Below are 22,644 nucleotides of genomic sequence, written 5' to 3' on the forward strand. Positions count from 1 at the left end.
GACACCCCTTCTAATGAATGCATTCAGCTACTTTCAGTTGTACCCATTGCTGAGATAGAAGTGCAAACACACACACACACACACACACACTCTCTCTCTCTCTCTCTCTCTCTCTCTCTCTCTCTCTCTCTCTCTCTGGAGAAGATTAACATGAACCTATTGGCACCATGCTGCCTAATGCCAGGAGTGGGCTAGAGGGGTATAAAGCCCCCCAGCAGCATTGAGCTGTGGAGCAGTGGAAGAACTGTGATCTCTGGAATGATGGATGGTGGAGCTCCATCCAGTACTTTTGGGATGAGTGTGGGGAGTTGTGGATAATGAGGTGGGGTGGTGATCGCCATCCGACATTATTACATCACTAATGCTCTCGTTGCTGAATGCAATCAAATCCACACGGATGTGCTCTTACAAAATCTGGTAGACAGCTGTAGAGACAGTTACCTCAACAAAAGCAGGAGGAGCTCTTTTTTAACACCTTTGATTTCAGAAGAAACCATGAAAGAGCAGGTGTCCCAATACTTTTGTCCATATATATATATTTTAATCTCCTCAACACAACTAGAGCAAAGCATAAAGCTTCGGCCTTATGAGACATCTAAAACACAGTCAGATATCAATAAACCTATATTCAGATTCACAATGCTCAATATTTTTAGGCCTGTTTTTTTTACTCAGTGTGAAGAATATCAGTTCTGAGAAGAGCTGCCATTCTGGCGGGCTTTGGAGAAGCGGCCCGGGGTCAAAGGACAAAGTGTGGCTTTAATTAAACAGTGGAGCGTCTGTGTTTACCCATCCAAAGTCTTTAGGAAGAGCTGCCCTGATACTGCATTCTTTCCTCCCCTGCATTAGATACGTCCTCATTTTTTGAACAGATGAAACTTTAAACTGTATGTTTCTCCTTTAAGAATCATATTCAGACTTTCTGATCTACTGAGATATAGTCCATATTGTGACCATTTGTGACCTTTGAACCTGAAAACCGCATGAAAATGACATGGAAATAAGTTTAAAAAAGAAAAGATATCAGCAAATAATCATCACTTGCACTAGTTATATTCATATAGTAATATTAAAGGTGTACTTCAGCTATCTCCAACGTAGCCTCTATATGCTGCAGCTCCTGTGTACGATCGATTACCACAGAGAATAATTTCAATGTGCTTTCCAGAATTTAGAAAAGGACAGAAAACCTGTTGACTCCAAACACACTTCTAATGGAACTCTATGGGCAGTTGCTTCAGTTGCTTCTTTTTTGTTTTGTTATTGTTTTTTTTTAAATTATTTTTCTTCTGCCAGAGACCTGGTCTGAAATAGAGTACCGCTTTAATATGTGACAGCACTCTGAACCCTAATGGGAGGCACTATTGATTAAAAAAAAAAAAAAAAAAAAAAAAAAACGTGGGTTGAGGAACTGAGTAAACATTTGCATTGCATTCAGTGGAAGACTGCACGCCTCAGTGCATTGACTCCGTTTATTCAGGCCGGGGGAGGTAGACTGAGTTTCTTTAGCTATATAACGGTCGGTCAGTCATTAAACGCAGTGGAGAGTCCATAAGGGACAGTGCTGACCCCTCTTCATTCCCCAGAAGCAGCTCCAGGGACGTCCATGTGGCGGGAAGAATGAACGGAGACAGGATTCATGCTCTTTTGGCCCTGACGTGGCTTTTCTACGTCGGGTCGCAAGGCCAGGAGGAGACCAGGCTTCTGTGCGATGATAAAAGTGTGCAGGACGTCGTGGATCTGGTCCTTACAAAGCATAACAAAGACTTTGCTGGAAGTGATCAGCTGGCTCTGTATCAGGTCCTGGAGGCTACAAAGGTCAGCTGGACTGAGTGCTGTTGTGGGTTTGAAGTTGGTGTGGTTTGCTTGGTGTGGTTTATATTTTACGGACGTTCATTCTTTAAGAAAATCAACATCCAGGTCTTGTTTTTCTTCTCCTCCATCCTAGACCAAGAATGAAACTGATGAAGTGATGGCAGTGCGTTACTCAGCGAGAGTGTCTGACTGTCCAGCAGAGGGAGACAAAGTGTGGCATCAGTGTGACTACCTGCAGGACCCCTCTAAAGTATGTATTTGTGGTCATTTATTTATATTTACATTAGAGTCACATAATGATTTTGGGGGGACATAGGCTTTATTAGCCTTGGAGCTCCATATATATATATATATATATATATATATTTCTACTTTAAGCTACATTGAACCCCTTATGTTTTTATTGCACAGTAAGGATTACTAATCAGTAACTACATGCAAAGTTATGCAAACCAGCTGCTAAATTGCTAAGACTGCTAAATTGCTAACCACTGGTGGTTCCCAAGAGTTTAACCCAGGAGGTTAAAGCACTTTTTCTTGTATAACTCTGTTATAAATTCTATTATTTTGAAGTTTTAATAATAATAATAATATGAATAATACTACTAATAATAATGTTAACATGTAATATATAATATAATATTGTATTGTACATTATTATTGTATTATTATTTTTTTTTTTTTTCACTCCCTAGCCACTCTTTTTCTGTAATGCGAACGTCCTGCTCAAACAAACCACTGAGGTCATCTCACACGACTGTATGGGTATGTATATGATAATATGATCAGGCCAAAAGCTGATCCGCCACACTCAGTTCATAATAATTCTTTATTAACAAGGTTTACAAATGTACTAATGCAATTTTAATTAGATTATATATTACACTATGTTGTTTTTGCCTTTCCTCGCCATCTCAGTCATCTACACTCTCTGAAGTGATTTCAAATAAACACACTGTGTCCACAGACAGACCTTAGTCTGAACAACTTTACAAACGTGTTGCATTACATTCCAAGGGAAATCTGTCATTTGGATTTCTATGTATTTTCAACATGGCAGAGCCATGAGGGGAATTTAATGTCCAGTTGTTACCAAACCCACCACAAAGACTGGTGGACGGGCCTAAAGAAGGAGCTCTATATCAATGATGCCAAACATTGGGCCTGTTACTGGAAAGTGCTTGGACCCTGAGAATTGCTATTTGATGCTATATTGTTGTTGTTGTTGTTGTTATTATTATTGTTATTATTATTATTATTGTTGTTGTTGTTTTTTCCACTCTTTACACAGTGCAGCTTCTTATAGTACCTACCAGGGCTCCCACATGTTTGGGCTGCCCCATAAAGCTTGATGTGGAGAGCGAGGATCTTAGAGAATCTTTGAGTTATTCTCTGGCCAAAGCAAACATGATGCACAACCACATGCACTTCTTCATCCTCAACTCTGTCGGCTCAGCAACAAGGCAGGCAAGTCATTTTCCACATGAGAAATTCAGTTTGAACAAGTGAAAATGTTCCTCATACTTACAGTTACAGCTGATATGTAACAGAATGTCAGAATTCAGCTTTCACTGTTAACATTTTTCTATTCAGTTAAATTCAGTTCGGTTCGGTTCAGTTCAGTTCAGTTCAGTTCTGTTCTGTTTAGTTCAGTTCAGTTCAGTTCAGTTCTGTTTAGTTATGTTCAGTTCAGTTCAGTTCAGTTCAGTTTAGTTCAGTTCAATTCAGTTCAGTTCAGTTCAGTTCAGTTCAGTTCAATTCAGTTCAGTTCAGTTCAATTCAGTTCAGTTCAGTTCAGTTCAGTTCAGTTTAGTTTAGTTTAGTTCAGTTCAGTTCAGTTCAGTTTAGTTCAGTTTAGTTCAATTCAATTCAGTTCAGTTCAGTTCAGTTCAGTTTAGTTCAGTTCAGTTCAGTTCAGTTCAGTTCAGTTTAGTTCAGTTCAGTTCAGTTCAGTTTAGTTCAGTTTAGTTCAATTCAGTTCAGTTCAGTCCAGTTCAGTTCAGTTTAGTTCAGTTTAGTTCAGTTCAGTTTAGTTCAGTTTAGTTTAGTTTAGTTTAGTTTAGTTTAGTTCAGTTCAGTTCAGTTCTGTTCAGTTCAGTTCAGTTCAGTTCAGTTCTGTTCTGTTTAGTTCTGTTCAGTTCTGTTCAGTTCAGTTCAGTTCAGTTCAGTTCTGTTCAGTTCAGTTCAGTTCAGTTCAGTTCTGTTCAGTTCTGTTCTGTTCAGTTCTGTTCAGTTCAGTTCTGTTCAGTTCAGTTCAGTTTTCACTGGTATATATATATATATATTACATACACATTACAAAAATGACAGTTACTTGTTTTACATGTTAAAATTCCACATGAACGCTGTGCTGCTCATAAAATGTTCTCTAACTTTAACTGTACTTGTAAAAAAGTTAAAGTGGGGATGAACATTTTTACTTATAAAGCTTTAAGCTGTTTTACAATGATCATTCTGCATTAACATACTAGTTCCCAGTGAATTTCTGATATCAAGAAGCTGAATGGTAAATCTGCCTCAGGTTGGCTTCACTGAACACTTTAGCTGGTTTTAGCTGTGAAGATGAACACTCTGTGTTTAGGGTTGGTTTTAGTCTCAGGCTCATCAGGATTGATTCTTTTGACAGATTTGTTTATTGACTGCAGTTGCTTCATTGTGTACACAGTTTGGTCCAAGTTTACTGTAAAGGGAAAGTGTGTGTGTGTGTGTGTGTGTGTGTGTGTGCATGCATTTCCAGGTGATTGCTGGGTTCAGGTACCGTTTGCGGTTTGACATGCAAAAAAGTAACTGCACCAAATCAGAATTTAAAGAAGTTACTGAGGAATGCCACCCTGATCATGAAGATAAGGTAAGACTGGAAATGCAGATAAAAAAAGCCCTGTGTTACATTAAGGGCCGTTTCATGGCGTATACCTACTTTTTCGATGTTTCTACAATGTACGGTTCACTCCCTGTCCATGCAGTGCATATAAAATTTACAGATGTATGTAATTCTGGCAGTTATTCTTTACATTGGGTCACAATTTGCTGCTGGACCAATAGAAATGCTGCAAAATTACTTCCATTGAAAGTTGAGTTGCTATTCTGGAGATGTTTCTTCTCCAACAGCAACAATATATGGAGGTTCTCAGGAAGAAATAAATATTATTATTTATTAAATTAAATAATTCAGATGAGAATTCACATATTTCTTAGAAGACCATCGCTAAAATATCCTGTGTCTTATTTCTGTGTTGTCTCTAGGTGTTTATCAACTGCAACTCCACTGTTGATGTCGCCCCCTGGAGGCACGAGATGCCAGAGACGCATGTACAGTGTGCACCAGGAGCGTTGCCCCCAACGGTGAGGCATGCATACTCATATAATCAGTATATAAAGTTACTTTACAATAATCATGCTAATATTTTAATATACACCATATGCCCAAATGTTTGTGGACACCCCTTCTAATGAAAGCATTCAGCTACTTAAAGTTGCACAGCTTGACTAATCCCTGTAGAGAATACCGCCAATAGAATAGGACTCTCTGGATCATGAACCTATTGGCACCATCCCTAATACCAGGCGTGGGCTAGAGGGGTATGAAGCCCTCCGGCATTGAGCTGTGGAGCAGTGGAACTAACTGTGTTCTCTGGAATAATAGTGCTGCTCCGTCCAACACTTTTGCAGGGATGAGTTAGGGAGGAGTTAGGGATGAGTTGGGATGGTTGGGTGGTTGTCCACAGTTGCCCCTTCACACATGCAGCGTACAGTCAGAGATTTTCTGTGTCAGACGTGGGATGCGTCCCAATTGCGTTCTGATTACTGTACTACAACCAAGCAGTGAAGTGCGGCGGCGACGGCAGCAGGAGAACTTGCAGTGACATTGCATGTTGGCATAGCAACACTTTACCACTTCCTGCATAATTTATTTAAATGCAAACCAGTCAAACCTAAATCTATTCAGATTAGCACATAGTCTAGACCTTATAGTAATAGTGTATAGTGAGCAAATTGGGATGCAGCCACGTTCTTAATACAGGAAATGTGGAGCCTGTGTAGTCATGCAGGAGGCACAGCATTGCCCACTGTGAATGTCCGGTACAGCTGAAGGGCCTTTAGATTGGATGCACTTTGCTAGATGCTAATTGGTGGGGTGTCAAGCTTCCCTTTTACCTTTCAGCTACACGAGCCTTCTAAGTAAACACACCAAACATTTCTTGGATTTTCACCAAACCATCATAATGCTAAATACCCCAATGATCATATGTTCCTTTCAGGGATTTTCCGTGAGGAGACGTCCACCTGGCTGGTCTCCCCTGAGAAACATCCACAACTTTGAGGTAGTGACTCCAGTTAAGCCACCCAAGAAGGACGAATCCTCAGAGGAATCCCAAGAAGGCAAAGCACCCACCGCCGAAGCTCCAGTACCAGCTCCGCGTACAGTTCCCCCACCAAAACCCCGCCAGGAGCCCACAGCCGCCCCCACGGCTCCCCCCTCCTGCCCCAGCAAACCCTGGAAGGAGTTCAACCCAGTCATTGCCAACCCTACTCCTCCTCCTCCTCCTCCACCTTCCTCGAACAACACAGAAACAGAGTCAGTGTAATACACCCAGAATCTGCAGGTGGTTCATGGTCCAGTGTCAGATTCATTCTTTTATGGAATGGTGAATAAAGTATTGTTGTCATATCCTTACTTACACATTACTCATAATATTACAGTAATATGTGGTGTTTTATTAAGCTTGTCTAAATAAAAGCGAATACAACTCATTCAGCTTCTGCAGACCCAGGACTTGGCCTAAACCGACGTATTTCGATAGATTAACAGTGGTTTATTACTCAAGCATCAATTTTCCACTGTTTATCATTCCTCAAAAGCACTGAACTTGACCCTTGATGAGAAACCATCAGTCACAGAAGGTAAAATGGAAATTTCGTACGTGTTGATTAGCTTTTGTGTTCACACTGGGCACGCATTTTAGTGACGAGTGAACAGAAGCAAGTTTTTATGCCATTTGTGTAAACAGGCTCATAGACTAAGGTAAGTCCTACTGTGTTCTGACCCACATCGATTTGTCTGCCCCAAACAAATGAAGACCTGAAAACGAAGACGGAGTGAGGGACGTTTTTAGGACGCCTAGCTAAAGAACTCTCAAATGTCTCTCCACTGTGGGACTAACGAAGGATTATCTTATCTTAACTTATGTAAACTAAAAAACTAAAGAAGCACAAGCTTGCTCAGATACCAAACGTGTCTTAAATGATTGACTGCATCTGATCAATCATGTCCATTGGATTTGAATTGTAATGCCGGCTCAAGCTGACCTGAAGTTATAATAGTTTACAGTACAGATCAGGGTTAGACCATTGCCACTGGAGTCATTAGGCCTTAGGTTTTAGTGGACTATAATCTAGCATAGGCTCAACAGTCTGCACCTGCTGAAGCTGCGATAGGATGTAGGCTAAAAGCTTGAGCCAATTGAATCCTTTACCCCTCAAAATATGCTGAAACAGGGGCACAGAGGATTCAATGGTTGGTGTGGCGCAACAGATAACACCACTACCTGCCACTGAGCTATCACACCGTGTGGGAGACTGGGGATTCCCGGTCTGGGTGACTATGCTGCGCTACACCAATACGAGTCTATGGGCAAGACTCCTAACACTACATTGGCCCAATTCTGTAATAGGAGTAACCTTGTAAGTCGCTCTGGATAAGAGCATCAGCTAAATGCCATAAATGTAAATTTGGGGGTGGGCTAGCCTCCATATGTCCTACTTAGCGGCTTTGCACATTTTTTAATGTTTTCATGTGTTTTTCATGATTATCCTGTCACATCAGACAGTCTGCGCTTGCTGCTAATATTAGCTTGAGCGTTACAAAAAGTGTAAATTATGATTCCAATTTAAAAATACACAAAAAATGATTCTCACGTCACCTTAATTACCTTATATTTAACCTGTTATAGTGATTTATGCTACCCAAATATCATTCCTATATTTCTGCTGGAAGTATTCTGTGATATTTCTATTAATATATGCTACCTGTGGTTTATTTAGGCAGCTGTATAAATGAAGATACACTATGGTAGCACAGACTGACACCTGAGATTCTACACAGAATCAAACGAAACAAACCCCTAAAAGCAGGAATGGATTATATGACATATAAAATCAGCTTACACGACATGAATTTCCTCAAATGTAACTCCACCATAAGGCGAGCTACCGGTAATGAAACCGATCTGTTTGCACCAGAAATAAAATTGATAGGAAATGTTCAAAGCCACGCAGCGGTCATTTGTACAAGCATGGCTTAAAATTGAAAGGTCATATTTGACGCTCACAGGTCAGTCTGGTCTTACCTCTGTGACATCCAGTGGCTAAAAAAGAAGATGAATGAACGGTTGGAATAGTGAAAGTGTGTGGCCTGTAAAAGGCCACTATTGTTTGCCCTGCGGAGACGGATGTGTGCAGATGAGTTCATGACCCAACCGTGTCCATCTAACCCAGTTCTGGCCCTTCTCATGAATTTGTTAGTGAACTGATGTCATAGACAGGTCTATAAAAGTTGGAGGTGGCCATTTTCACTCAACGTTACATTCTGCACGACAACCCGAGGCTATCGAGAGAAACCCGAGTCCTGGGCACCATGGTGAGCGAGCGTCTCCTGCTGCTAACGCTCACTTGCTATATCTTGGTTTGGTCGGTTAACTGTAATGATTTCGTGGAGGTTCGTTCGGCAGAAGAGGAGAAAGAGCTGGTAAGAATCCTTTGATACAGTTTTATGTTAGTGTAGTTTTATAGGAGTCGTTTTTTAACCCAGTCTCTACTTGCTGTGTCTGTAGTGTGCGTCTCCACTTCACCACTGAGACAAATCTCACCATATTAGCCAGAACTTAGAAAAGAGACAAAAACCTGTCCACCTATAATGGAAGTCAGTGGGCCGATGCTTCTAACTCATCCATATTGAAACTGTGGCAAGTGGCCCTAGTGGTGGGGTACCAAGGATTTTTACGGGGTGCATGCGTGATGCCTAAATTTTAAACAGACTTTAACTGCAAGGCTGTTTACAAAGCCCACCTGCTTCACATCACCCACACAGACCACAAACTGACCACTGATCACATGGTCCAGACGTAGCAGATAAAGATACGGTTGAAAAATTGCCAAAGCAATCCTTTAATAATTACATTATGGTAAATAAAACAGCAGGACTTTTTGTAAAAGGGGATTAGACCTTACCGCACTGTATGGACGAAAGTATTGGGACATTGGTTTGTTCATTGTCTTAATTGCCTGTTTTTGTTGTATCTGTATATACTGTACAGAGATGAAGGCTTTCTACTAGATTTTGAAGCATTGCTGTGAGAATTTGATTGTATTCAGCAAAAAGAACGTTAGGGAGGTCAGGATATTGGATGATTATCACCCCACCTTAACTCATCTCGAAAGTACTGGATGGAGCTCAAATCATTCCAGAGAACACCGTTCTTCCACTGCTCCACAGCTCAATGGGGGAGGGCTTTATACCCCTCTAGCCCACGTCGGCATTAGGCATTATGGTGTCAATAGGGTTATGTTCATTTGCTCCAGTGTCCTATTCTATTGGCAGTTTCTCTCTGTAGGGACTAAACTAGCTGTGTGCGCTTTTGCACATCAGTCTCAGCAATGGGTGCAACTAGAAGGGGTGTCCACAAACATTTGGACATGCAGTGCATGTTCAGCTCCAGACAGGTTACATTCTCGTCTCATGTTTTACAGATTGATGCTCTTCAGGAGGTCCTTGAAAAACTGAGGAACAAGCAAATCCCATCCACTGAGAAGAGGCTGGGCTGGGTGCATTCAGTGAGTTAATTTGCTGCATTAACAGCCTCTACTATTCTTTAAAGGTTTTACACTAGATGTTGGAACACTGAGTATAATTTGAGGCCTGCCCCCCTGGGCCCCTCTAGCCCACATTTGGCATTGGGTACGAGTACCATAGGCCAGTTCTATTTGTCTTCAGGGTCATCTGTAATGTAAGAAATTTTAGGACTACTGAACAGCATACACACACATTTATGCCCTTCTGCCCGTTTTGTGTTCAGTGTGAAGCCGGAGAGCAGTGCGCAGTCCGTAAAGGAGCACGCTTTGGAAAGGTGTGCACCTGCCCAGACGGAACCGCATGCAGCTTCTCAGCCCTGCAGTGTTTGTGAATGGAGGACTTCAGATTGGACACACTGTAGATATTCATGAATAAATGCATTTTATACACATCTGCCTCCAAATGGACTTTACACACCCATCAAAGGAGTCACTCACAGCACCTTTAAGATTAACACAAGATAAATAAGCTCGGTTCTGATTGGCTGCCCAGTGTTTGCCCCATTCAAAAAGCAGCCTGAAACTCCTTAGAACTGTTGTATGAGTGGGCAGGGCTAAAAAACAGTAGGAGGAGATATGTAAATAAGGAGAAGGTAACTGGATAAGCAGTCAAGTGAAACAAACCCATCTTATTTATAAGATGACAGAAACGCTCAACTTTACAAATAATCATTTTATTCCAAATTTGTAACTTTTGTATTCCAATATTCATTTTATATACATTAACAAAACACTGCCCTCAGCTCGTCCGGTGTTACAGAGGAGTTCAGCAGATTCTTCACAAACTGTGTCCGAGCCTCTTTTTCTGCAAAAACATAGAGAAATAAAGTTAAGCCACCCGTTTTTTCCAAATCAACAATTTCACAAATCGACAGTTAAGCCCAATCAGTACTTGACTATCTTTTCAAACCCTCACATGGATCAGGTGAAAGAAAGGGTCATCATATCTGGGCATCATGTTAAAAGGAACCATCTATATTCATGCACAAAGAGTAATAAGCAAAAAGAGTTTGTGTCCATGGCGATGCAGCTGCAGACATTTTAGGGATTCAATTTAATAACTTTTTTTTGGCCAAACTAGAATTGTTAAAGTCAGCAATTACACAGATTCATCAAGGTCTCTTCAATTAAGTCACTTTTGTGGAACAGGACTGAAACCGGACTCACCAGTCAGCCTAGCCATTGATCTGTGGTATTCTGCCCATTCACACAAGAACCTACAGAGAGAAAGCATCAGAAAGTTAGTCATGCCCATAGAGTCACAAAATGATTATACCACTGGTTTTTGTGCCAGATCAGTACTTGACTATCTTGAGGAACCACACGGAATTTCAGGTATAAAAAGTTGTCATCCTTTCTGGCCAGGTAAGCTGTTCCCTTTCAGTGGGTTTCTGTGACTCACCTGGTTTTGCTGCCGCCGGTGGCTTCTCCTGTGGCATTGCTACAAATATCTTGGTCAATTCTGAAGCCGCTAGAAAGAGAAAGAAAGGCAGAAGGACGTTAGTCATGCCTGTCTCGTAACTAACCATTATCCCCCACTGGCTTCTGCGCCAGATCAGTACTTGACTATCTTGAGGAACCACACGGAATTTCAGGTATAAAAGTTGTCATCCTTTCTGGCCAGGTGATCTGTTCCATTACAATGGGTTTCTGTGACTCACCTGGTTTTGCTGCTGCTGGTGGTTTCTCCTGTGGTACTGCTACAAATATCTTGGTCAATTCTGAAGCCGCTAGAGAGAGAAAGAAAGGCAGAAGGACGTTAGTCATGCCTGTCTCGTAACTAACCATTATCCCCCACTGGTTTCTGCACCAGATCAGTACTTGACTATCTTGAGGAACCACACGGAATTTCAGGTATAAAAGGGGTCATCCTTTCTGGCCAGGTGATCTGTCCCCATTCCCTTGCAGTGGGTTTGTGTGTGACTCACCTGCTGCCAGCGGCTTCCGCTCCAGTGAAATCCACCATAATGGAATGACCGCAAGCGTCAAACGATGGAGAATCCTAAAAGCAGACAGAAATGGGGTACATGTTACTTATTGGACAGCAGTGCTATAGAAGTCCCCCTTTTCTCCAGAGATCATCAAGCTAGACCCTCAACACCGTTATTCTATTGGATCTGGTTGATCAGTAAGCAACAGGAGTTGCTGTTCACGCTGCCTGACAGGAAGATGTGATTGTGTAGGTATGAAATGATTTTAATAGGTTTAAGGCCCTTCAAGGCTTCTGCTTACCAAGCGTAACAGTCAGGTAAGAAACCTTTACATCATCTGATGAGTCTAATATCATAGTCTTCAATAGTCACTGATCTGTCCAAAGACTTCCCCCAAAATGAAGCCGGACTCACCCTTTAGCACTGCCATCGTGTGATATTCTGGTGGGACCGCCTTTCCTAAACACACTCCAGGGAGAGTCTTCAGTGGCACTGGAGGCTACAAGCTGCTCGTTCACATAAGAACATAAAGAGAGAAAGAAAAGCAGAAGTTAGTCATGCCCATAGAGTCAATCAAATCATCCCACTGGTTTCTGCACCAGATCAGTACTTGACTATCTTGAGGAACCACACGGAATTTCAGGTATAAAATGTAGTCATCCTTTCTGGCCAGGTGATCTGATCTCTTAAGAGTGAGTTTCTGTGACTTACCCGTTTTTGCTGCTGCTGGCGGCGGTTTCTCCTGTGGTACTGCTACAAATAGCTCGGTCACATCTGAAGCAGCTAAAGAGAGAAAGAAAGGCAGAAGGAAGTTAGTCATGCCTGTACTATAACTAACCATTAACCCCCACTGGCTTCTGCGCCAGATCAGTACTTGACTATCTTGAGGAACCACACGGAATTTCAGGTATAAAAGTTGTCATCCTTTCTGGCCAGGTGATCTGAAACCCCCTTAGTGGGTTTCTGTGCTCTTACCTGCTAGCTTCTCGGTCCTGTGAAGTCCACCATATCTATGAACAGCTTGTTGGCATGTGAAGAACCTAAGGAGAAGGTGGGAAAGAGCAGAAGGAAGTTAGTCACGCCTGTATTGTAACTAAATATCATCCCCCGATTTCTGTGCCAGATCAGTACTTGACTATCTTGAGGAACCACACGGAATTTCAGGTATAAAAAAAGTAGTCATCCTTTCTGGCCAGGTGACCTGTCCCCCTCCCCTTAGTGGGTTTCTGTGTGTCTCACCTGGCAGCCTCTTGGTCCTGTGACTTCCACCATAACAGACCTTCCTCAGCTCACCCTGTTATGGAGTACAGCAGATTCTTCGGAGTGTCGTTCTCTCTAAAAAAGACAAAACAAACAAAGTTAGTCATGCCCATAGTGTCACAATCATCTCACTGGTTTCTGAGCCAGATCAGTACTTGACTATCTTGAGGAACCACACGGAATTTCAGGTATAAAAGGTGTCATCCTTTCTGACCAGGTGATCTGTCTGCCCATTAGTGGGTTTTTAAAGATGCCTCACCTGGTGGGTTCTCGCTCCCAGGAAGTTTCCCCATAACGGTGAGATCCTGAATGGCACAAGTCTGCGTTTCTTCCAACATCTGATCGCCTCAGTCTTGAACTCTGTATGAGATTCTGTCAGGAACAAAATGTGTGAATGTTTGAACACAATTCATACAAAATAAAGCAGTTTATTAAATTAGATTAATAAAAATCTTACCTTTGCATCTACCTCCAGTTTCAGCGCCTGACTCAGCTCATCTTAAGCAGAAAAGGAGAAGCAGCCCATGGACACCACGCTCCCCATTCCTAGCATGAGGGTAAAGACATTAAAATCCACGCCTGTTAAAACATTAAATTCATTAAAAACATTAAATAAACAAACTCAATCTTGATTCAATCATTGCCATTCTTCAGAATCTCAACCAAAATTGCAGAGGTAATAAAAACATCTAAAACCTACACAAATTGACCCAAATTCTTGAAGATTCAATATATACATTTTTTAAATGTCAAATACACAGAAGCACTCACCACCAAGCAGGCAAGTGTTACCTTCCTCTTCCTTGGACTTCACCATTCCAGCACATGGCTGCAGCAGCAGGTTTTACAGTAGCAGGTGAAGTGAACCGTACTTTTTAAAAAGGTGCCTGAAGAGAGACTAAATCACTCTGCAACCTAATAAACGACAGGACGTTTACTACTTTACAAATCATTAGTTTATTCAAAATTTGTAAGTTTCTTCGTCTTCCAACATTCGTGAAAATTACTGACATGAAAGTTCTTCAATGCAGTTACATATAGACCAAACGCCGAGCTTTCTTAAACCGATTTCTTCTCCAGAGGCGATGTTTAAAAAGACAGTACACCAGCTGAACAGAGTCTAAATACCCAAAACCATTTGGGTAAAAAATTAATTCATTACAATAGGCTTTATACATTTATGGTAAAACACGCACTCAAAGCAAACTAAAAAATAATAACCATTTAAGGATACTTTAACAAAAACACAACAAAAGATAAAAAGGATGGGGGGGAAAAAAAAAATCTAAACCAACAGAGCATTATTCGCGATATTCACATTTCAACTTCTCCCTCAAAGGGAAAAACATGAAGATACGCAGAGGGTGCAGAGGACATCTCAGACAGGAGGGCAGAAGAGCCAGAAAATCCACACAGGAACAACACTCCACACTTTCTGGAATGTCCAAAGAGCTCAGTCAGAGCAGACGCGCGAGGGGTGGAAAAAGGGGTGAAGTCCATTCAAATAGAAATACAAAAGACAGGCTTAATCATCAAACTTAATCTTCTTTCCTTGTGGCTTCCCGAATCCTCCACCACCTCTGCCACCTGGAAAACAGAGGGGAATTTCAACACGTTAACATCCAACCTTCAGCCCTGGTGCCAAACTTAACCCTCACCCAACCAGGCTTATCCATATAGTTTCAATGTCTCAGTCTCACCTCTGAAACCTCCCCGTCCGCCTCCACGGTGTCCTCCGCCTCCTCGTCCTCCTCTACCTCCCCTGAATCCGCCGCCTCGGCCGAAACCTCCCCGTCCTCCTCCTCTGCCGCCAAACCCGCCTCCGAACCCACCTCCGAACCCACCACGGCCCCCGCCGCGGCCTCCCTCGCCCTTCGGCCTGGCGTAGTCCAGTGTCACTTTGTTTCCGTCGATCTCTCCATCGTCCATGGCCTCTTTGGCAGCTTTGCAGTCGTCCTCATTGTCGAAGTCTACAAAACCAAACCTGGAGAAAACAAGAGTTCTGTTATGTCACCATTTCACTACAGACAACACTCAACATGACAAGTTAATGTCAGCTGTCTCACATCAGACATAGGCAACTCCCATAACAGGGGAGAGACCCGTTTTACTGTGATTGATACTCTACTTCTCGTGCGAATCCGTGCACCGTCACTGGATAGACAGAGAGGAGCTCATGAGAAGAGGGAGGAAATGGAAGAAAGAAAAAAAAAAAAAAATCCTACTGGAGTTTAAGCAGGGAACATTGAATGACTCCATATTGATTATTCAGTGTCAATAAATATGAATGTAGGATACCAGTCAAAATTATTTGGACAGTTTGAATTTGTCCTGATTTTAAGGGACATTTGGGGCCAAACTGTAAGGAGCTGACAGTCATAAAGCCCGTTTTGCTAGGTGTTTATGTATTAATGTAGATTAACATTTTAGCTGCATAGTTTGAGGGGCATTTCCACCCTCACAGCTATAGTCCTACAACTTAGGCCTTCAATTTGGAGCCCAAACGTTTGACTGGTGCACTATAATAAAATAATCTGGTTGTGCATAAAATGGTTAACTTGGTTAATTTAAGTCCAGACCCTTAACACTGCTCAGTGCACCCAATAGTTTTTACAAGCACAAATCTACTAAAAGACTAAAGACCTAGGGTTAGTGCATAGTATAAAATCAGTTAGGAATCTATGAGCCAAACGATAATTACCCTTTAGAGGATCCAGTTTCTTTATCTGTAGCTATTCTGGCAGCAGTGGCCCCTTCGAAAGAGTCCCTCAGTGTCTGCTCTGTAGTGTCCTCTGATAGACCTTTAATGAACAGGGTTTTTGTGGGGCCTGCAAGAAAATTCATATACAAGAGAAACCGTTCATAAATTCACAAACTAAAGTAGTTAGTACCGCAGTTGCGTCAAAACTGAAAACCTTAGATTCCAAAAAAAAGGTCCCAGCTATTTGATTAAACAAGTAATAAAGGGTGGAAGCCATTATCCAAGGGGTTCACATAAGCTGCGCCTTACCTGAAGCGCCTTTTCCACCACCACCCTCTCCTCTGCCCTGGCTGTACTCCAGCCTAACCGTCCTGCCCTCGATTTCTGTGTTGTTGCAGGAGTCCATTGCTTCCTTGGCGTCATCTGTGCCCTCAAACTCCACAAAGGCGTACCTGAAAAGGAGCACACGTGTTAATCTTCTGCAGCCTTCACTGATTTAGGACATTAATACTCAGTAATGTGCACTCGTGTTTCTTGCCCAAAACAGTAGTTCCTTAAAGATGTACAATCATAAAATTTGGAATCTTGCACACTTCTAAGAAGGATTACTTTGGACTTCCCGCTTCCCACAGACAAATCTGTTTCCTTCAATGGATTTTTTTCCCCTGAAGTTACAAATTCCCTTAAACACTTAGCATTTAGGAACAGTAACCCAGGCTGACAAGCTGAAGGAGTGTTGCATAGCTAGCTCAACTTGGACTCACCCTTTAGGCCGGCCGTTGTTCTGTGGTATTCTGATGGAGACTGCTTTTTCAAACACGCCCTGGAGAGAGTCTTCTGTGGCACTGAAGGCTAAATTATTTACAACAATCACCTTGTTCACATGTGAAGAAGCTAAAAAGAGAGAAGGGAAAGAAAAGAAATTAGTTAGTTACACCTGTATTGTAACCAAAAGTCATTCCACTGGTTTCTGAGCCAGATCAGTACTTGACTATCTTGAGGAACCACACGGAATTTCAGGCATAAAAAAAACTGTCATCCTTTCTGGCCAGGTGATCTGTTCCCCTATAGTGGGTTTTTGCATGCCTCACCTCCACCTCGGCCACCCTGCTGTTGCTGCTGCTGCTGACTTTTTGCTCCTGTGAAGTCCACCATAATGGAACGACCCTGAACGTCAGAACCCTGTGTTTCCTCCAACATCTTCTCTGCGATTGCCTCGGTCTTGAACTCTATGTATGCAATCCTGTCAGGAACAAGAGGTTGATTGGTTAAGTCCCCTGATTTGTTTGATAAACACATTAACAAAAACAAATGGCTTAAATAGATCAAATCTTACCCTCTGCCAGAACCATTGTGTCCAAGGGGTATCCTGATATCTATTGCCTGATCAAAGATCTCCCTCAGCTCATCCTGTGTTATGGAGTACGGCAGATTCTTCACGAACAGTGTCCGGGCGTCTTTCTCTGCAAAAACCATACAGAAACAATGATGCCACCTGTTGCTTTCACCAAATCTTCAAATTTTACAGACAGTTCAGCCCAATCAGTACTTGACTATCTTTTCAAACCCTCACATGGATCAGGTGAAAGAAAGTGTCATCATATCTGGGAATCATGTTAAATATCTACAGGGTTTGAGACCTTACCTTTCTTGTTTTCCTGAGAGTTCTCTTTGCTCCTTGCTCTGTCCAGTTTCAGCGCCTGGCCTAAACACTTCTTCCCATTCAGAGCGAGAGCTTTCTGTAGCTCCTCTTCAGAGGCAAAGTCGACGTAACCAAACTTCCTGCAAAGACACGTTTACATGATTTATCTAGTCAGAAATTTGCTTCGGCCCCTGGCATGCCCGTGCAAATCCTCCAATCTGTGGCTGAATCCAAATGGCATGTTTTTGCAAGGATTTTATGAAAAATGGGCCACCATCACATTTAAGCCTTGTTGATGCTTCCAACTGCTCCAACAGATGTACTAAACTTGGCGATTAACAGGTGAATTTAATTAACTAACCAAACTCAACCAAAACTACCTAAATCTGGCCCAGGTGGTCAAAGCACAACTATCTGATAAGCAACAGTTACAACCCCCCCCACCCCCCCCAACCTAATCCAACTCACTTGGACCCGCCGAGTCGGACATCCTGAATCACAAGACTCTCCTTCTTGAAGAACTTGGTGATGGCGTCCTTGAGTTCATCGTAATCTTTGTCTGGGTTCAGGTTTCCCACAAAGATACTGAAAGCTGAAAGTGAAAGCTTGGCATTAGTGGTCAGGTCTCACAGAAGGGTCAAAAGAAAAGCTATAGAACTGTGCTAATAGTCAGAACTGCAAAAGGTGACATCATACATCAGTATTAAGTCCCTTATGATCATCATGCTAGCACAAAACCCAAAGCAGCCAGTGGACAGCCTCCTCTGCACACTTTAGACTTGTCCGATAGATCAGGAATAATCAAGTCCTTTGTGATTTTGGAAAATTGGGTGCATTGCTTACAATTACAGACTGCAGACCATCTGATTCCTCACAAATTAATCAGCTGGCACAGGTGCATCAGGCACAGCACATTAACAGGTGTGCTTGAGGAGGAAAAGCACAAAACTGTGCAGGAATCCAACTCCAGTAGCGGAGGTCTCCACCACAAGGCTGGAGGATGGTTAACACAAACCATCACCAGATGGGCTACAGTCTCCAACTGTATGACTGGGATTTGGAACTACTGGGCCAAAGATGGTCTCCTGTTGTTCACCAGAACATCTCATAAATCTTACTTTCTCCATCAGCCTTGGCTTTCTTGGCAGGGGGAGTTCCTTTCTCCTTCTTATCCTCAGCTTTCCTCTTTCCTGGAGTGACAGGAGCTGGGGAGGAAAGACGACACCAAATTGATCACTCCTGTAACTCACTCATCGCTGCAATCAAATTTAACTACTAAATCAAACCAAGCCATTCAACACTCACCTTCTTCCTCTTCGTCTTCATCCTCATCGTCTTCATCATCGTCATCCTCCTCCTCATCATCCTCCTCCTCCTCTTCCTTGGCCTTTACCATCCCAGCTTTTTTGGCTGCAGCGGATTTGGCAGGAGCAGGTGTGGTGTCCATTTCCTCCTCCTCTGAATCTGAAATAAAACCGCAGTAAGAATTTAAAAAGGTGTGATCCACAGACAACAGAAGATGCAAGGATGAGGAAGAGCACGCATCAGAGCTAACGAATCAGCAAAGAGTTTCAGTATTAAGTCCCTAAAAGTTCATCATATGCGCACAATTATTGTGGCTCACCAAAAACCACCCACAAAGTGAACACAAACTATACACATACCATCCTCCTCATCATCGTCATCCTCATCATCATCTTCGGACTCCTCTTTGGCAGCCTTTGCTGGAGCTGCTTTAGCTGCAGGCTTGGCTGCAGGTTTGGCAGCTGCCTTCTTTGGGGGCGGGGCCTCTTCCTCTTCTGATTCATCATCTATTGGCAAACCAGTGCATCAGTTTAGAGGAATTTGACCAAAAACAAACTTACAGTCAAAGGTTATAGGAGAATAATATGTTTGAATGAACACTGTGGATATGGAGCCCATTTAAATTTAGGCCATAATACTGTTGACACATTGAAGCCAACTGTAGCCCATTGCACTGAAATCTTTTAAATCTTAAAATATTTAAGCTTGTGAGCATTCCTTTTTAAATACAGTTAAAACTACACCCTTCATAAACTATTACACACCTTCGTCATCATCATCGTCATCATCGTCGTCTTCAGCAGGTGCGGCCTTCTTTGCAGGTGTCGCTTTGGCCGGGGCCTTTGCTGGAGTTGCTTTAGCAGGGGTGGCCTTCTTTGGTGCAGGAGGCTCCTCTTCTGTAGTGAAGAGGGGAAAAAATAGAAAACGAAACTTCAGACATCTGTAAATTTTCAAGTATCCTGAAATAAGGGCCGGCAACAGAGACAACTGTGCAGTCATGGCAATTCCAATTAAACAGGTCATTTTAACAATTGCTGTGGGTCAATATCTGAAGGGGCCATTTCAAACCATTAGCCATAACTGACATACTACCAGAAACCAAGCATGGGCAGCAATGGGCTTCCATAGCACTACAGTGTCAAATAAGGCGCAGGTTCAGACTTGCGGAGAATTTACTGCAGAATTACATAAGCATCTAAAATAACCTATACAAACCAACTGAATAGAAACACCAACCTGATTCATCATCATCCTCATCATCGTCATCATCTTCACTTTCTTCTTTGGCAACAACTTTCCCATTTTTCACTGCCTTCGCTGGGGCTGCTGCAGCTTTCTTGGGCACAGCTTTGACAGGTGGTGCCTGCACACAATAAATACAACATAATAAATTACAAACATAAATAAAAATACAACTTTTAAAAGAATAAAAAAGTAACTAAAAAAAAACAAAAAAACAACAACTCCCACCTCCTCCTCCTCTTCATCGCTGTCCTCCTCCTCACTGGACTCTTCAACCTCTTTTGGAGGTGGGGGTGCCTTTTTCTTCTGGGGCACTTCTTTTTTGGCCGCCTGCAAAACAAATCAGGAAAGTTTGGTAAATAAGGCGATCACTGCTGAGGGTTTATTATTATTTATAAATTAATTTAGGATAAAGGGTCAAATTAGCAATAAAATGTTAAAGAAAACAATTTGTAATATCTCTGCAATAAATAAACAAACACTAATTTGCATTTTATTATAAACTTAATCTTTGTAAGGGACTCCACAGAACATTATATGGTGTATAGTTTGCTCTGTACTTCCATATGCAGCTTTTGGGTCCTGAAAGCATGGCAGCATGCAGAAAAATGCCATTCTACCTTACGTCTTACATTAATGTCTCTTTATACTAATTTGAATAAACAACCAGGAATTGCTAATTGAATAAAATATGGTGAATCTTCTCCAACATCTAAAATGTGCAGGAAAATCTCCCTCCTGTAGAGGTTTTGGGGATCTGCAGACTATACTTAGCTGGGAAAGGAACATTTAAGACACTGTTTTTGGCCATTAAGTAGCAGATGTGTCATTTTTCTCATGCACAATTTTATTTTCTCAAGCAGCTTCTTTAAAGCATCTATAGAGGAGATAAAGGGTATGCTTTGCTGGAAATGCTGTTTAAGAGCACCCCAATCTCAGATCAACAAAATGGGTCACTAGACTGGTCATTAACACCTTTACAGAAAAGTTCATTATTCTGGACAGAAACTAAAATAAATGGCTAAATAATCAAATAAAACGCATGTTGCAATGTGTTTAACCACATTTAACCCCATTGATTAGTCCAACAAATCTCCAGCGACTCTAAACATAATGGTCGCGTCTAAAAGCCACGTGTGAGGAGGACGAACCCACGTGGGGAGCACCAGCCCGCGGCCTCGTGTTGGAGCTAGCTAGCGGCTAGCGCGGCTAAGCTAGCTAACCCAACCCCGCTGAAACACCGCGGCCTTTATTAGCCGACTAGCCTGCGCGGCTTATAACACACGCACAAACCTCCTCTAAAACTCCTAACAGCTAACATATTGAACGTTTTTCTAGTTATTTATACTAATTCTAACTAAACCAGACAAAACGAGCGAATAACCAGATAAACAATAATAATAAAAATCCCGGGCTGCTCGTAGCTAATGCTAACTAGCTAATGCTAACTAGCGTCCACGCTAGCGTACTAATCTCCGGGCAGCTGCGTGTTGCTTCGCCACACTGTAAGAGACTTTTTAAAGAAATTAAAGACATTATAAGCGCTGTAAAATTATAACAGGCTAATCTTCTATACAAAATTACATTTACTTCGCTAAATTAGGCGAATTTAAATGAGCTCTGAATCGAAACGTAGCAGCGGGTTGAGGGGGAAGGCCATTTCCACCCTCCAGCCTCCATTTTACGCACTGTATTAGATTTACACCGCGTATTTATTTATTTTTATATAAATATATATATATATATATAAAAAACACGGCACATTTTACAATGCCACGATTAGAAAAACACTGCATATTTAACCATAAAGCTTAATAAATGATCAAGTAAAGCTGATACGGTGCAGTAAAAGCTGGATACGGATTTAGATAGCTAATATAATACAAAAATAAATAAAGCATTGTTAAACTACACACTAAAACAGATTAAAACTCACCTTCGCAAGCTTCACCATGGCTGCGTGGTGTTTCGTCGAAACACGAAACGGAATTGATCGATAAACTGCTGTAAAGTGAGCGTATTCAGAGCGTTTCCACGTGTTTCACTCTGCAGTCGGTTCAGCTCTGAGAATGAAACTGGACACTCCGCCGCTTTTCTGTACGGCGGGGTTTTTCTAATAACACCCGTATTCGGGAAGCTCCCGCCCCTCCTGCGCTCGGATTGGCCGCTAGTTCAGCCTCGCAACGACCCGCCGACGAGATAAGCCAATCGTAGCGAAGGAGGGCGGGATTTGTCTGAATACAGGTGGAACAAAACGACGCGTCTCCTCCCATCAAAACCCTGAATAAATTTGAATAAATTATGATAATAAGGTGTAAATAAAGACGATAAAACGTGCAAAGCGTATAATATTATTATATAAGGTTATAATAACATGATAATACATGAGTATTATCACGATAATATAAAAATGATGGTAATAAAACACTATTATTTTGTTTTTTTATTTTTTATTTTTTATTTGTGTTACTCTAGCTTTCTATCTGTCTGTGTGTTTGTTTGTTTGTCTCTCAGTCTAATCATTTTGTATTTTGTATTTTGTAAAAAAATCTAAATGGTAAATTATCCTTCCCTGCACTCCTCAGTCATACTCTACTTACATATTTCTACATTTAACGACTTACAGTCAAGTGTTTAGTTTCACAGGGAGTAAATAGTTCACTACTGAAGGCATTCAAGGCTGCAGACACATGCTATGTTACAGCAGCAGAGGGCAGCAGCTTCTAAACTGCCCTTCTGAAACGCTTCCAGTCTTGACCGGCCTGCTGCACTTCTGAGGGCTGACCACATGAGACCACATGGTGATGAGATTATCACCAGGCACTACCAAACAGAACCTCTTGCTGTAACACCTTGGTGTTTTAAGGTGCCATACATTTGCTTTATTGACTATTTTAAGT

General features: G+C 41.9%; 3 protein-coding genes and 3 non-coding genes across 6 annotated transcripts; 2 read left to right on the forward strand and 4 right to left on the reverse strand.

Moving 5' to 3' along the window:
* The first annotated feature begins 1,620 nt into the window (after positions 1-1,620).
* On the forward strand, positions 1,621-6,459 carry kng1 (kininogen 1). The gene is made up of 7 exons (XM_072660729.1): positions 1,621-1,818; positions 1,949-2,065; positions 2,511-2,580; positions 3,107-3,282; positions 4,553-4,663; positions 5,059-5,157; positions 6,075-6,459. Exons 1-7 carry the CDS (start codon positions 1,621-1,623, stop codon positions 6,399-6,401), a joined length of 1,098 nt encoding a protein of 365 aa, XP_072516830.1. The 3' UTR covers positions 6,402-6,459.
* A 1,990-nt stretch (positions 6,460-8,449) lies between these two features.
* cart1 (cocaine- and amphetamine-regulated transcript 1) lies at positions 8,450-9,995 on the forward strand. Its single transcript, XM_072660687.1, has 3 exons — positions 8,450-8,560; positions 9,562-9,645; positions 9,888-9,995. Exons 1-3 carry the CDS (start codon positions 8,450-8,452, stop codon positions 9,993-9,995), a joined length of 303 nt encoding a protein of 100 aa, XP_072516788.1.
* Positions 9,996-13,787: 3,792 nt separating this feature from the next.
* ncl (nucleolin) lies at positions 13,788-21,805 on the reverse strand. Its single transcript, XM_072660421.1, has 16 exons — positions 21,681-21,805; positions 19,973-20,074; positions 19,739-19,865; positions 19,267-19,398; positions 18,862-19,008; positions 18,503-18,661; positions 18,316-18,402; positions 17,666-17,789; positions 17,201-17,337; positions 16,892-17,018; positions 16,647-16,798; positions 16,320-16,449; positions 15,865-16,007; positions 15,556-15,682; positions 14,555-14,838; positions 13,788-14,441 (listed from the first exon to the last, which is right to left on the reverse strand). The coding sequence occupies exons 1-16, from the start codon at positions 21,696-21,698 to the stop codon at positions 14,380-14,382; spliced, it is 2,058 nt and encodes a 685-aa protein (XP_072516522.1). The 5' UTR covers positions 21,699-21,805; the 3' UTR covers positions 13,788-14,379.
* On the reverse strand, positions 14,910-15,040 carry LOC140538622 (small nucleolar RNA SNORA75). The gene has a single exon (XR_011977785.1). It is a non-coding gene; the product is annotated as a small nucleolar RNA SNORA75 (small nucleolar RNA).
* LOC140538624 (small nucleolar RNA SNORD82) lies at positions 17,859-17,929 on the reverse strand. Its single transcript, XR_011977787.1, has one exon. It is a non-coding gene; the product is annotated as a small nucleolar RNA SNORD82 (small nucleolar RNA).
* Positions 18,737-18,804, reverse strand: LOC140538623 (small nucleolar RNA SNORD82). Its single transcript, XR_011977786.1, has one exon. It is a non-coding gene; the product is annotated as a small nucleolar RNA SNORD82 (small nucleolar RNA).
* Positions 21,806-22,644: the final 839 nt, after the last annotated feature.

Source organism: Salminus brasiliensis, chromosome 17 (genome assembly GCF_030463535.1).
Source record: "Salminus brasiliensis chromosome 17, fSalBra1.hap2, whole genome shotgun sequence".
Lineage (NCBI taxonomy): Eukaryota > Metazoa > Chordata > Actinopteri > Characiformes > Bryconidae > Salminus > Salminus brasiliensis.